The 16,448-nt window shown below is 37.7% G+C and overlaps 1 protein-coding gene across 11 annotated transcripts in view; it reads left to right on the top strand.

Annotated features, from left to right (window-relative positions):
- frmpd4 (FERM and PDZ domain containing 4) overlaps positions 1-16,448 on the top strand; it is a 73,972-nt gene that overhangs the window by 52,297 nt on the left and 5,227 nt on the right. For all 11 annotated transcript variants that reach the window (XM_048194851.1, XM_048194852.1, XM_048194859.1 and 8 more), the window contains 14 exons: positions 84-244; positions 388-490; positions 665-710; positions 2,284-2,388; positions 2,789-2,896; positions 3,147-3,278; positions 5,539-5,658; positions 5,999-6,135; positions 6,704-6,830; positions 8,136-8,225; positions 8,383-8,565; positions 8,785-8,911; positions 11,488-12,465; positions 12,770-13,807. In XM_048194851.1, coding sequence (XP_048050808.1) covers positions 84-244; positions 388-490; positions 665-710; positions 2,284-2,388; positions 2,789-2,896; positions 3,147-3,278; positions 5,539-5,658; positions 5,999-6,135; positions 6,704-6,830; positions 8,136-8,225; positions 8,383-8,565; positions 8,785-8,911; positions 11,488-12,465; positions 12,770-13,807 — 3,455 coding nt within the window. The remainder of the gene's footprint in view (positions 1-83; positions 245-387; positions 491-664; positions 711-2,283; positions 2,389-2,788; positions 2,897-3,146; positions 3,279-5,538; positions 5,659-5,998; positions 6,136-6,703; positions 6,831-8,135; positions 8,226-8,382; positions 8,566-8,784; positions 8,912-11,487; positions 12,466-12,769; positions 13,808-16,448) is intronic.

Genomic DNA, 16,448 nt, shown 5'->3' with positions numbered 1-16,448 from the left:
ATGTTGAACTCCTGCTGTTTCATGTTTGATTCATGAATGTGGAAGGCTTTAAATGATCAAAACTCTTCCTCTCGTTCTCTCAGTCACCTCTCACAGTCCAGCTCTTTGGAGGAAGTGCGTTTTGATGTGGATAAGTTTGTCCCTCCTGCACCGCGAAAGGTGGAAATGAGGCGGGATCCGGTGCTCGGCTTCGGCTTCGTGGCGGGGAGCGAGAAACCTGTGGTGGTTCGTTCAGTTACTCCAGGTATCCCGGACTTCTACACCAGCACTTATTCAGAGAGTCGAGTCATTTGATGCATCTTGAGTGTAGAAATCAAAGTATCTAAATCAGAAACTGATTTATTGACCCAACACGTACGTGTGTGTGTGTGTGTGTGTGACGTGCAGGAGGTCCTTCGGAGGGGAAGCTGATCCCAGGAGACGAGATCGTGATGATAAACGATGAAGCCGTCAGCTCGGCCCCGCGGGAACGGGTCATCGACCTGGTCAGGTACTGAACTCCATCATCCTGCGAGTGTGTCGCTCTTCATCCAGTCACTGTGTTCTTCAGTTCAACTCATCACGTGTCTGACTCTGTAGAGAATGTGATGAAGATCTGGGTGTGTTTTCAAGCACATCATCATCATCACAGCCCTGATGGAGAATCTGCTCTTGTTTTTTGCAGAAGTTGTAAGGAGTCCATCATCCTGACGGTGGTGCAGCCGTACCCCGTAAGTCACTAATCAATCATTATTGTGAAGAACAACACAGTTTGTCAGTATTTCGGCTAATTTTAGCACACGTTTAAATCCGTTCTGCAGATTTTGCTCCAATCTCAAAAAGCATTAATAAAAAGTCTGCAGATCAGTGTTATTTCACTGTCATTGATTTAATATTATAGTGTTTGTTAATATTTTAAATTTGGTTTTATTTTTATAGCCGATTTCTATTTGTTTTTACTTTAATTTTAGTTAAAGTTTTAGTCATTTTGTTTTGTGTATTTGCCTTTTTAAAAAATAAAAAAAAGTATTTTTATCTGTTAGTTTTAATTTATTTAGTTTAGTTATTTTACTACTTGACTTTAAACTAAATGGAAAATAGAAATGTTACCTTGGCAACTAGCTGAAATAAAATAAGTTTTGATTTTTTTTTTCTTTTTCTGTTGGTTTATTTTATTTCAAGTAACAAAAATTATTTGTTTAATAATCCTGCTGCAGATTTTTAAAAATATCTTTTGTTTCAGTTAATGTTTATTTTATTTAAAGAAATGAAAATAGGTTTTTAGTTTTAATTTTAGTTAACAATAATTATCCAACTGCAGATTGTCTATTTTTACTCATTTATAATAAATATATATTTTTTTAATTTTAGTTTATTTCAGTTAATGCTTATTTTATTTCAAGTAATAAAAATATATTTGTTATGTTTTTAGCTTTAATTTTATTTAACAATAATAATCCTGCTGCAATTTGTTTATCTTACATTGTTTCAATATTTTATTTCAAGTAACGAAAATGGATTTTTATGATTTTAATTTTCATAAAATTAATTAAAAAAAAATAATAAAATGCTGCATATTCCATCTAGACCTGCTTATTTTATTTTACTTTTTTAATTAAAAATAAATAAAATGTTTTTTTTTTAAATATATCATTTTATTTTAGTTAATATTTATTTTATTTCAAGTAACGAAATCGATTTTTGTTTTATCTTTAATTTTAGTTATTGATGATAATCCTGCTGCAGTTTTTTATATTTTATTTTATTTCAGATCATGTTTATTTTATTTCAAGTAACAAAAATAATGTTTTTAGCTTTAATTTTAGTTAACAATAATAATCCTGCTTATTTTGCCTCAGTTTATTTCAAGTAACAAAAATGCATTTTTATGGTTTACATTTTAGTTAACAATAAAATGCTGTATATTCCATCTAAATCTGCTTATTTCTTTATATTTTATTCTAAATATTTTATTTCAGATGTTTTTATGTCAGTTAATTTTGTTTCAAGTAACAAAATTGATTTCATGTTTTTAACTTTTTAGTGTGTTAAAACTTTTTAAATTTTAGTGTGTGTGTATATATATATATATATATATATATATATATATATATATATATATATATATACACACACACAAAAGAAAAAAAGAAGTTTTTTCGCTTCAGTTTTAGTTAACGATAATGACCCTGCTGCAGATTCTGTCTAGACCGGCTTATTAGTTTCTGTCTCAAATGATAATGACTTGATTTACATTAATATTTCAGTAATTTTTCTGCTTTTGTTCCTATTATTCCCCTTCAGTCGCCTAAATCTGCCTTCATCAGTGCGGCCAAAAAGGCCAAGCTGAAATCCAATCCGGTCAAAGTGCGTTTTGCTGAAGAAGTCATTATTAACGGACAAGTACCGGTAAGGGAAAAATGACACGTTTGGCTTGGAAAGCATGTCATATGTTATAATCTTTTTTTATTTTGAGTTTTACTTCCATAATGTGACATTTCTGATATTCAGTGAGGAAAAAAATGTTGGGTTTTGATTATATTCATCTGAGATTGATTGGATTGTGAGTCAGGTGATTTAAATAAGAGGATTGGTGAAAGAGATTTCAGCGCTGGAGTAAGATTAAGAGGACACACGTTACATAAATCAGTGTGTTCGTTCATTCATATATCTTAATTAGTGGCACAACTAGAGGTTATTCATTATAATGATGCAGATGTATGTTTTTGTACTGCTATCATCACAGATAAAAGCCAGCTCTTTATTAAAAACATGATGGATTCCCCTAACAGACTGTTTTCATCTGCAGGAGTCGGTGAAGGATAATTCTCTGCTCTTCATGCCAAACGTGTTGAAGGTGTATCTGGAAAACGGACAAACAAAATCCTTCAAGTTTGACTCCAACACCTCCATTAAGGTATTTCAACATCACAGAGGTGTATTATCTACAAATCACTGCTGCCACATGCTGAAGACTGGAGTAATGATGCTGAAAATCACAGGAATAAATTACACTTTACTATATATTCACATTGAAAACAGCTGATTTACACTGGAATAATATTTCACATTTTTACTGTATTTTTGACCGGTAGTGTAATTGAATGTGGACGTGATCTCATCAGGGATCACGTCAGAGATGACAGAGATGTTCTTCTGTTTGAAAGGATGTTATTCTGACCCTGCAAGAGAAGCTGTCTATTAAAAGCATCGAGCACTTCTCTCTGATGCTGGAACACAAGATGGAAGGATCTGCGACGAAGCTGATGCTTCTGCACGAGCAGGAGATGTTAACACAGGTGTGTGCTGGTGAATGATGTCCTGTGCTGAATATAGAGACACACAGCAGGAGAAATGATACTGGAAGAGAGTTGAGTTAAAATAATGAAAGACACAAAACCCTGACGCTATACACACACACACACACACACACACACACACACACACACAAAACAATATTTATTTTGATTTTTTGTGATGGATGGATGGATGGATGGGAGTGGCGGATGGATGGATGGATGGATGGATGGATGGATGGATGGATGGATGGATGGATGGATGGATGGATGGATGGATGGATGGATGGATGGATGGATGGATGGATGGAATGGCGGATGGATGGATGGATGGATGGATGGATGGATGGATGGATGGATGGATGGATGGATGGATGGATGGATGGATGGATGGATGGATGGATGGATGGATGGATGGATGGATGGATGGATGGATGGATGGATGGATGGATGGATGGATGGATGGATGGATGGATGGATGGATGGATGGATGGAATGGCGGATGGATGGATGGATTGGAATGGTGGATGGATGGATGGATGGATGGATGGATGGATGGATGGATGGATGGTTGGATGGATGGATGAGTTGGATGGATTGGAATGGCTGATGGATGGATGGATGAGTTGGATGGATGGATGGATGGGAGTGGCGGATAGATGGATTGGAATGGCGGATGGATGGATGGATGAGTTGGATGGATGGATGGATGGGAGTGGCGGATAGATGGATTGGAATGGCGGATGGATGGATGGATGGATGGATGGATGGCGGATGGATGGATGGATTGGAATGGCGGATGGATGGATGGATTGGAATGGATGGATGGATGGATGGATGGATGGATGGATGGATGGATGGATGGAATGGCGGATGGATGGATGGATGGATGGATGGATGGATGGATGGATTGGAATGGCGGATGGATGGATGGATGGATGGATGGATGGATGGATGGATGAGTTGGATGGATGGATGGATGGGCGGATGGATAGATGGATGGATGAGTTGGATGGATTGGAATGGCTGATGGATGGATGGATGAGTTGGATGGATGGATGGATGGGAGTGGCGGATAGATGGATTAGAATGGCGGATGGATGGATGGATGGATGGATGGATGGGCGGATGGATGGATGGATTGGAATGGCGGATGGATGGATGGATTGGAATGGTGGATGGATGGATGGATGGATGGATGGATGGATGGATGGATGGAATGGCGGATGGATGGATGGATGGATGGATGGATGGATGGATGGATGGAATGGCGGATGGATGGATGGATGGATGGATGGATGGATGGATGGATGGATGGATGGATGGATGGATGGATGGATGGATGGATGGATGGATGGCGGATGGATGGATGGTTGGATGGATGGATGAGTTGGATGGATTGGAATGGCGGATGGATGGATGGATGGATGGATGGATGGATGGATGGATGGATGGATGGATGGATGGATGGATGGATGGATGGATGGAATGGCGGATGGATGGATGGATGGATGGATGGATGGATGGATGGATGGATGGATGGATGGATGGATGGATGAGTTGGATGGATTGGAATGGCGGATGGATGGATGGATGGATGGATGGATGGATGGATGGAATGGCGGATGGATGGATGGATTGGAATGGCGGATGGATGGATGGAATGGCGGATGGATGGATGGATGGATGGATGGATGGATGGATGGATGGATGGATGGATGGATGGATGGATGGATGGATGGATGGATGGATGGATGGATGGATGGATGGATGGATGGATGGATGGATGGATGGATGGATGGATGGATGGATGGATGGATGGGAATGGCGGATGGCGGATGGATGGATGGATGGATGGATGGATGGGAGTGGCGGATGGATGGATGGATGGATTGGATGGATGGATGGATGGATGGATGGATGGATGGATGGATGGATGGATGGATGGATGGATGGATGGGAATGGTGGATGGATGGATGGATGGATGGATGGATGGATGGCGGATGGATGGATGGATGGATGGATGGATGGATGGATGGATGGATGGATGGATGGATGGATGGATGGATGGATGGATGGATGGATGGATGGATGGATGGATGGATGGATGGATGGATGGATGGATGGATGGATGGATGGATGGATGGATGGATGGATGGATGGATTGGAATGGCAGACGGATGGATGGATGGATGGATGGTTCAACGGCAAAGTGTTTCATAAACATAAATCCAGAGAGGTCTGAATGGTTCTTGTGTTCAGGTGACTCAGAGGCCCGGCTCACACAAGATGAAATGCTTTTTCCGCATCAGTTTCCTTCCGAAAGATCCAGTGGATCTTCTCAGGAGAGACGCTGTTGCCTTCGATTACCTCTATGTTCAGGTAACTCATCTGTGACGCTCGACTCGGCTCATTCATTCAGACATTTAAATATGATAAAGAAAACTTTTGCATGCTTTTCATTTTGTTTCTACTAATTACTTCATATCTTCAGTCATTTCTCTTCTCCAGTAAATGATCTTGATTTAAGAATGTTTAGATGTTTGTGCTGGAAAACAAGACAGAAACACTGAGGAAGAGCATCATTTTGTGCAGAGTATCAACATCTCAACATCATCATTTGGTGCATATGGTGTATACCACACTGTGGTCCAGCCCTGTTTGGGATTACGATGTTCAGAATCTCTGATGAAGGTTTATGTCTGTGTTTCTTCTGTCTCAGAGCTGTAAGGACGTGGTGCAGGAGCGCTTCGGCTCGGAGCTCAAATACGACACGGCTCTTCGTCTGGCCGCTCTTCAGATGTACATCCTGACGCTCAGCACCAAACAGACGCAGAAAGTCTCTCTGAAATACATCGAGTGAGTTCAACAGTCATGTCTGAGAACAGTTATTGAAGGAAAGATGTTCGTAACACTTTACAATAATGTTCCAATGTTACTTAACATGATCTAAATCATTTAATCACAATGCATTAACTAACATAAGACTTTATTGTAAAGTGTTTCCAAAATATGTTTTACTCGCCTTCCTGGAATAATGTTGATCTGTGGAACACAAAAAAAGAATTTCAGATTTGATGGTTTAATTGAACTTGTAGTGTCATTTAAAACAAAAATCACTACTTTGGTCATGTGGACGACTTCTACAGTCTTTTATGGTGTTTTTTGTTGGAGCTCGGCCGTATAAATCTACTTTGACTGCATGAAGAGCAGAAGCTCAAATGTTCTTCCCTCTTTTGTGTTTCACTGAGGGAAGAGAATGCTGCGGTTGGGATCAGCATGAGGGCGAGTAAATGATGACAGAATTTTCATCTTTTGGTGACAGTTGCTTTAAATAATGAGAAGAAAAGATCAAAAGGTGTTTGAGTGTTGCGAAGAATGTTGAAATTGAGCGTGAAAGCTCTTCCTTCTCGCCGTGTCTCTAAAGAAAGGAGTGGGGTCTGGCGCAGTTTCTGCCTCCAGCGGTGCTGTCCAGCATGAAAGAGAAGAACATCAAGAAAGCTCTCACGCACATTCTGAAAACCAACCAGAACCTGGTGCCTCCTGGGAAAAAGGTGAAGAAACTTTCACAGCTTGATGTGCATGAGAAAAGTGGAATTGAAATCGATCTGTCTTTGAGAATTCAGATTCCTCGATGCATAATATAACATGGATTAATATTGTCATGATAACAAATACAAGCAAAATTATCCGCCAATCTGGTTTTCCATTTGAATAAGATTAATTTTCTTACCCCAGTGGCAGATCATTTTGCTTGTTTTAAGAAAAAACTCAATTGAAAACGATATATAATATCTTATGTCATTTTACTTACCTAGTAAATGCTTCTTCATTTAAGAATTTTTTGATATTTGGACTGGAAATAAGACAAAAAATACTAAGCAAGAAAAACATTTTTTGCATTGGAAATATTCTTGTTACAAATTAATAAATTACTGCTCCTCTGTACTTTATTTTGAAAATCAGTCACCAGATTTGAAAACCAATTTGTTTTCATGCCAAGAGTTCAAAATATAATATCCCAATAATTTTTTTTTTTTTTTTTTAGCAAAAAAGGTCTAAAAATGTTTTAAAATGATAAAAGAAAAAATGATAGATTCGCCATTTGTGATGCGGCGGCGAGCTATAATGAACATACATGTTCTAATTATGTGTTTATGAGAGATCGAATTCAAATCAAATACTGTCAAACTGTCCATACTACTTCTGAATAGGATGTCCTCTTCATAAAATGTATGAAAATATGGAAATATATGGTTCATATCACTCAAACCATAAATGGAGGTGCCCTTAAATGGTCAGTAATGGAGCTTGGGTGTCATCTAGTGTTAAAGTTTGGTACTGCAAACAAAATCTTACTGAAAGCTCATTTTTTGAGATATCAACCTCAAATTTGGAATGTTGATATTTTTGGCTTTGGTTTTCTTGAAGTTTAAGTAAAACATGTTTTGTAACATTATTATAAAATATAAACAATTATATTTTTACATTTTCATAAACTTAAACATCTATAACTTTTTTTTTTCACTTTCATAATTTATTTCACTTCTACAATAATCTGCCAAGTGTGTGTGTGTATATATATATATATATATATATATATATATATATATATATATATATATATATATGTATATGTGTATATATATATATATATATATATATATATATATATATATATATATATATATACATAATAAAAATACACAGTACAGACATATATGTAAACACACTTTTATCACACGCAATCAGTCGTTTTTATATATATATATATATATATATATATATATATATATATATATATACCAGTTACACTTTCAGTTCTCTCATTCTGACGAGATGTGTTCTCTGTGTTGAAGCTGACGGCGTTACAGGCGAAGGTCCACTACCTGAAATATCTGAGCGATCTCAGGCTTTACGGAGGACGAGTGTTCAAGTCAACGCTGGTCGTAAGTGCAAAGACACATTCATTCACAGAATGAAGTTTCGGCGTCTGGTCAATAATTATAACATTATTATAGTTATTAATTATTACATTATATATTAGGTACTGCGATCTGACGCTGTTTAAGCAGCTGTTCTTGTTTCTGGTTTGTGATCCGACAGCAAGGAGAGAAACACACGGAGGTGACGCTGCTCGTGGGGCCGCGGTACGGCATCAGTCATGTGATCAACACCAAGACCAACCTGGTGGCCCTGCTGGCCGATTTCAGCCACGTCAACCGGATCGAAATGTACACGGAGGACGAGAGGAACGTACGAGTGGAGCTCCATGTCTTGGATGTTAAGGTGCGTCGGATGAAGCGAAGAAGAGCATTGTTTGTTTACAGAAAACACTTGATTTAATATTTGGCCATATAATACAGTGACATTCAGATATATTTAAGTATAACCAAATCATTTTTAGTTAAAAATATTACAAACAATATCCCTTTTTTCAGCATCTCTTTTATCTAGTTATTGCTTTATTTACTGATTGTTTATGCAAAATATTCTTTGTTTCTGAAGCCCATCACACTTATAATGGAGTCCAGTGATGCTATGAACCTGGCGTGTTTGACGGCCGGATACTACAGACTGCTGGTCGATTCACGGAGGTCCATCTTCAACATGGCCAACAACAGCAACACTGCAGGTGAGAGCACAAAATCTACACGCTCCACATAATATGAACAATTCATTTGTCAGTTTGAAATAGAAGATTTAAGGCAGTGGTTCTCAACTTCAGCTACAAACGTCCAAGTATGACTTAAAGGTTCAAGGTCATTTATTTATTTGTTGTATTTATTTTACATGTGATGTAATGTAGCGAAATGATTTTTCTTAGTTCAAACAAACAGAACCAGCAAAGAATTATGGTTATACACATACATAATGAAAAATAGAATAGAATAAACTATCAAGAAATTTGTGAATCCAAAAAAAAAAAATAAATAGTGAATGTAGAATATAAGAATAGAGCAAAATGTTTGTGAAAAAAAATAATGTATACATAAATTATTTAATTTTATATAAAGAAATCTAACTTAATTAAAATGCTAAAAACTCAGTAAAATCCACCTCATAACTGATGTTTTTTAAAGAACATTTGAAACTTGGGATTTACAAAATCAATCATGATTAATTAATTTGATATACTTTATCAGAACTTCCAGTGTCTTTTAATAAAATACTTTCAAAACAAGCAGCTTTGTCATAATTACAGCAGAAATACTTGACTAAATTTCCGATAACTGCAAAAAATTATGCTCTTCCTCAGTATTTCTGTCTTGTTTTCCAGCACAAATATCTAAACATTCTTAAATCAAGATACATTTACTGGAGAAGCAAAATGACTGAAGATATTAAGTCTTATTATCAAAATTATTATTGAAATTATGCTTGAAACAAGAAATCTCTGCCAGTGGGGTTAGAAAAATAAAACTAATTTTCCCTTTGAATTATTTTTCTGACCCCAACAGATATTTGTTCTTGTTTTAAGCATGAATTTGCTTCATTTCAAAACATATTTAAAAAAACAAAACAAAATTAACATCATAAGTCACTTCTCCAGCAAATGTATCTTGATTTAAGAATATTTGGCTACACTTTATTTCAGTGGTCCACTTTAGACAGTCTACTAACTATAAGTATCTTGTCAACTAACTCTCATTAGATCATTAGTAGACTGTGTATAAAAATAAATAAAGTGTTAGTAGATATTAAGCACTAATACTTGAATAAATGCTAGTTGACATGTAGTTGCAAACTTACTTGTAGTTAGTTGGATTTTAAAGTGGACCATTTAAATAAAGTGTAAGTAGATATTAAGCACTAATACTTCAATAAATGCTAGTTGACATGTAGTTGCAAACTTACTTGTAGTTAGTTGGATTTTTAAAGTGGACCATTTAGATAAAGAGTAAGTAGATATTAAGCACTAATACTTCAATAAATGCTAGTTGACATGTAGTTGCAAACTTACTTGTAGTTAGTTGGATTTTAAAGTGGACCATTTAGATAAAGTGTAAGTAGATATTAAGCACTAATACTTCAATAAATGCTAGTTGACATGTAGTTGCAAACTCACTTGTAGTTAGTTGGATTTTTAAAGTGGACCATTTAGATAAAGAGTAAGTAGATATTAAGCACTAATACTTCAATAAATGCTAGTTGACATGTACTTGCAAACTTACTTGTAGTTAGTTGGATTTTAAAGTGGACCATTTAGATAAAGTGTAAGCAGATATTAAGCACTAATACTTCAATAAATGCTAGTTGACATGTAGTTGCAAACTTACTTGTAGTTAGTTGAATTTTTAAAGTGGACCATTTAGATAAAGAGTAAGTAGATATTAAGCACTAATACTTCAATAAATGCTAGTTGACATGTACTTGCAAACTTACTTGTAGTTAGTTGGATTTTAAAGTGGACCATTTAGATAAAGTGTAAGTAGATATTAAGCACTAATACTTCAATAAATGCTAGTTGACATGTAGTTGCAAACTTACTTGTAGTTAGTTGGATTTTAAAGTGGACCATTTAGATAAAGTGTAAGCAGATATTAAGCACTAATACTTCAATAAATGCTAGTTGACATGTAGTTGCAAACTTACTTGTAGTTAGTTGAATTTTTAAAGTGGACCATTTAGATAAAGAGTAAGTAGATATTAAGCACTAATACTTCAATAAATGCTAGTTGACATGTACTTGCAAACTTACTTGTAGTTAGTTGGATTTTAAAGTGGACCATTTAGATAAAGTGTAAGTAGATATTAAGCACTAATACTTCAATAAATGCTAGTTGACATGTAGTTGCAAACTTACTTGTAGTTAGTTGGATTTTTAAAGTGGACCATTTAGATAAAGAGTAAGTAGATATTAAGCACTAATACTTCAATAAATGCTAGTTGACATGTAGTTACTTGTAGTTAGTAGGATTTTTAAAGTGGACCATTTAAATACAAGTTACATATAGTTAGTTGAATGGACCATCAAAATTAAGTGTTACAGAATATTTTGCTATTTGTACTAGAAAACAAAACTACTGAGAAAGAGCATTTTTTTTTTTTTTTTTTTTGCAGTGAGAATGGGTACTTTGGCATACTATATTGGACAATGTGTGTCCTTTTTAATTCAAAAAGGTTGAGAACCACTGATTTAAGGTGCTTATATCTGATACTTCAATAAAACATTGACACTGGCGTCTTCTTTATTTTGTTTTGTCTAAGGACATGACTCAAGGGTCAAGCACAACTACCAGGCAATCGACTGGAATTATGCGTCCTGTGGCGGATGCGACGAGTCCCACCCTGAATATGCCATCTGTGGGCGAAGAGAGTGTGATATTGCCCCCAACGTCTCTGAAATCCACCAGTCGCATCGTATGCACATGGACGAGAAGGCAGAGAGGGCAAGCAGAGGAAGCCACATGCATCCACAGCCCTACTTCAATGTCCCGAAAGGCAAACCTCAAGAGTCGCCCAGAAGCGCCAAGGTGTCCTTCATATTTGGTGATCCTCCCCTGGAATCTGTGAACCCTCAGAACTTGGGATACCAAAGACTGATGGAGGACATCCCAGAGGTGCTGGAGGAACACCGGTACATGTATGCGCAGCAGAAAGACTACAAGCCTCTGGAAGCATCGATGGAGGTCGACGGCTTCCAGTACGGTTCCCACATGGTCTACGGCGATGCCAAGATCTTCGGTACAACGGAAGGCATCGAGGAGCCTTTGCTGCACGATATCTGCTACGCCGAGACTACGGACGATGCCGAAGATGACGACGACATTAGTTGCGAGGAGGACATGATGATGATGATGATGGGGGAGATGAAGGACAAAGCACACTCTCTCCTGTCGCTCTCGGAATCGAGCGATGACATCATTGACCTCACCTCACTTCCGCCGCCTCCAGAAGGCGGCGATGAGGAGGACAACGATGACCTGTTGCAGTCGTTGAACTTGGCAATAGCCGCTCCGCCGCCCGGGTTCAGGGATAGCTCGGATGAAGATGACCACCAAGACCGTAAAAGCATAGCTTTGCTAAAAAATGACATCCCTGTGTCGCTGATCGATTCAGTGCCGACACAGGTGGCCGGTGGGAGCGAGGAAGTGTTCAATGACGCCGTTGTCTCCACACTACAAGCTCTGGAGGCCTTGGCGGCCTCTGAGGAACAGTCTCACCCACAATCGGACAATAGTTCAGGTTCTTACACTATAGTAACGTTTATTCATTGACGTTGTAGGACCTTCCAGCCATTCTTTTATTTTGGTTTTGTTTCTCCGTACTCCATTGTGTTCAATGCAAGCCCCATGTATTGTGCGTGCATTTGTTTTGTTAGCGATGTAAATGTGATCTCATTATAATTTGTGGTTCATTTTTGTTCATGTATTTGTTGCATTTCATAGCCTTCAACGTTTTGTACAAATAAACTATTTTAAAGTATACAGTACGTGTGGTGTTGCGTATGGTGTGATGGCTAAAATGTTTGTCTCTTTGTGACACACAGGTGTAGAAATATCTCGGTCCTTTAGTCCCGAGTCCTCCTCTGATTCTGGGAATGAGACAAATTCCTCCGAAATGACGGAGAGCTCAGAGCTGGCTGCAGCTCAGAAACTCTCCGAAAACTCTCTGAAAATGTTAGTAGCCACTGCAGAAGGGTACCAAACTCTAGCCGAAGAGGAGACCGAGTTTCGATTGGCGGCGTGTAACATTCGAGATGATCCCCAGTCCTCCGCAGTCGCCACTCTTTGCTCGGACCACTTTGAGATGGAACCGGAAACAATGGAAACCAAGTCGTTGACGGACTACTTCAACAAAATGCACAGGGATGTGATGATGGGAATGCCGAAGATCGAGGAGCACGATGGTGGGGGGAAATCGAGCGCTGATGCAGAATCACACGTGGAGGATCTTGTCGGGATTTACAACAACTTCAACGGACGAGATTCCCAGCGTTCAGGTCCCTTTGACATGGAGAGGATGTCTTATGCATTTCACGAAAGCAATCAAAGATTGCATATGATTCTGAATAATAAATCCGAAGAGCACATTTACTCCGAGGTGGCTGGCGATAGCGGTCTGTTGCACACCGACGGGGTTACGCAAAAAGTCACTTTGGAGGACTCCACGGACTTGAACGCAACTTCCCCCGCCAAAGAACATTTTCTGATCGAGCGAGCCCGGAATGAGCATCAACAGAGCAAGGCGGCTTCTTCCGAACAAGAGGTGACGCGGTTGTACGAGTACCACTTGTCCAAAAGGATGTCATCTTTACAGAGCGAGGGTGTTCATTCCCTGCAGAGCTCCCAGTGTTCGTCCATCGATGCCGGCTGCAGTACGGGAAGCAGCAGCTGCGTGACGCCAATGGATTCTCCTCTGTGCACGGTCGATAGCGTCCACCTGCACACGGAGTCCTCTCTGAAAGGTCTTGGCTATCCAAATCAGAATGTAGATGGAACGTTTTTGCGGAAACACCATGGACAAGCTGGCACAGAGTCGGGCCGAGAGGGATGCCAAAGGTTGCCCAAGATCAGAGAAACTACAGGTACTGCAGGCTTGCCTTTACGTTTACAGTTACTTATATGCATTTGGCAGAAGCAACTTGCATTGCATTCAAGGTACACATTTTATGCCTGGGAATCAAACCCATGACCTTGACATTGTCACTGTCACATATAGTGTTGGGGAAACATTCTTAAAACTGTAGCTTCTCAAGCTGTAAGCTACTCATACAGTGCCTGTAAAAAAGCATTCGCCCCCATGGCAGTTTTCTGGAGCTTAGCATTTTTTCAGCTGGCTAAAAAAGCTTTGGTGGACACATATTAATTGTATTTTTATTGTTAGGCATATGGCCTATTAGTCTCTTTTGCATTTATGCAGTATACTGGAGCCAATCCTGAGAAGAAAGTCCGGAAGATTCCACAGCGTTCCTGGACACCCCAGTTTGCGAAGTTGTAATTCATAGGCTATGGATCATGCTAATTGTGAATGAGCGTGCACGTGCCCTATTTACGAATGATTGGAATTCATTAACGTACACATTTAACTATCAAAATTGATGTTTACGAAGCATTTGTGAATCCAGAGAAGAGTTTTCGGCAAGGTCTGTTTTACGCGCGAATTTGCTCGTATATTTACGAACGTTTAATGAATGAGGCCCAGTGTTAGGGAAACTACCTTAAAATTGTAGCTTTAAAACTTTAACTTACTCATACATTGCCTATAAAAAGTATTCACCCCCCTTTTAGATATTTCTTTTTCTCAACATGGAATCACATGCATTTATTTGATCAACTGAAGAATATTCTTCCATGTCAAAGTGAAGCCTGATTTCAATGTAAAAAAAAAAAAAAAAATGTCTCATAGTTATTAAACGTTCATTTGCATAAGTATTCACCCCCCAGTTATGTGAGTATTTAGTAGTTGTGTGATGCTGTAGTTCAGTCAGGATGCATTAAGACCATGCAACATAATTGGTCCGTGTACTTTTGCGTCCATTCCTTTTTCGTTTTTTAACCCCATCAAGAAAAACAAAAAACGAACGGTTGTTGTATTTTTAAATGCTATTGTGAATACCAAAATTTAAATTCAAACCGAATACACAAATTTCATGTGCATAAAATAAATATTGACTTCTTTTCAGATTTTTGTTTATGATTTTTGCATCTTTATAAACCAAAATTAAAAAAGGACAAATTAAAGTCGAAGAAATGTCAATTTACAAGTTTTCTTTTCTTTTGTAAAATTGTTGTTTCTCCCACACTTTCGAGAGCCATGTCTCTGAAACATGATAATCGGCCGTACTTCACTTGATTTCCATCCCATTCTCACTCACGAGGGGTCCGATATTGCCGCATGTCCAAGAGATAATATACTGAGACATTCTGAGTGCTTAACATGAAAAATAAGTGCTTAATGTGGCTTAATGTAGGTGATATTGGAGGAGCAAATTCACTACACCTTATAAGCAGCCCGCTATAAACACAATAACACATTAAGCATTTTCCTAGAAAATAAAACACAGTTATGAAGAAAACGCTTAATGCATTAAGACACTGATTAAATGACCAATAAAGATATGCAGACAAGCAGGTCAGGCCGAATATGAAGGCAATGCGCTTTCAACCGCGTTTTCCACTTATAGAAAACCATTATAAACGCTTAACATAAAAATATTGTCCTTCCTTCTTTGTTTACGTTGTCGTAGCAGATGTTGTTGATGACAAAAAAATGTGCGAGAAAATAGTTTCTCCCTGGATGTTGTTTTAGGATTAAGCCACGTAAAGCGTTAATGTCCAGCGACGTGGCCGTAACGTAATTGAGAAATATTTCATGTCAAACCTTCACTGAGGCAAAGGGCATGGGAATTTTGTCATTACATATTGGGGTATAATTTTGTCATCATAACAAATGTTGGTATATTTTCAATTTGAACAGCATAGCATAGCTAAGTGACTCTAATCCCAAACAATTTCTCAATATAAAACAATATAAAACACAGAGCCAGATGAAAAAGTCACAGTAATTTAGATGTCGTTTTGGCCTTTATTCATATAAAACAGAGTAAAAAGCAAAATGACGGGATTGAGACCACAAGCGGCAACTCGATAATGTTAGAGCGCTAAACAAGAGGCTATAATGTATAGAAATGTAATTTTTAGGTTAAAATATAAATGTAAAAATAATAATAATAGTAATTTAACGAATGAAAATTAATCAATGTCATTTAGGCAGGCTCTTGAAGTGAGTTAACGCCAGAGGAACAGGCACTAGAGGGCGCTTTAGCGTCTGTGTGTATGACGCAAAACAAAATTTAGCATTTTTACATATTAAAAAACAAGTTATGTATCATTTATATTATTTTTCACAAAATAATAATCTTGCATAAAGAAAATTAGCTTGTATCTGCTAATTCTATTCATCAGTGTTAAAATAAAAAACAAAGAAACCGCATTTTCCATATTTCATATCTGGTTTAAAAAAGGAAAAACGAATGGACGCAAAAGTACACGGACCATAATTTTTCTATTGAAATAAATTCTGGATTCTTGAACATTCGGGAACATAATTTGTAGTTTTAAAAGCCATTCCTGTGTACCTTTTGCTTTATTCTTGGGGTCAAAAACGAATTTTCTCCAGGTCCCATGTGTCTTGCTGACTCAGGTATTGCTTCATGATTTCCCTGT

This window comes from Megalobrama amblycephala, linkage group LG6 (assembly GCF_018812025.1).
Source record: "Megalobrama amblycephala isolate DHTTF-2021 linkage group LG6, ASM1881202v1, whole genome shotgun sequence".
NCBI classification, from domain to species: Eukaryota; Metazoa; Chordata; class Actinopteri; order Cypriniformes; family Xenocyprididae; genus Megalobrama; species Megalobrama amblycephala.
Note: the sequence above shows the minus strand (reverse complement) of the source record. Positions and strands in the feature narration are given on the sequence as shown.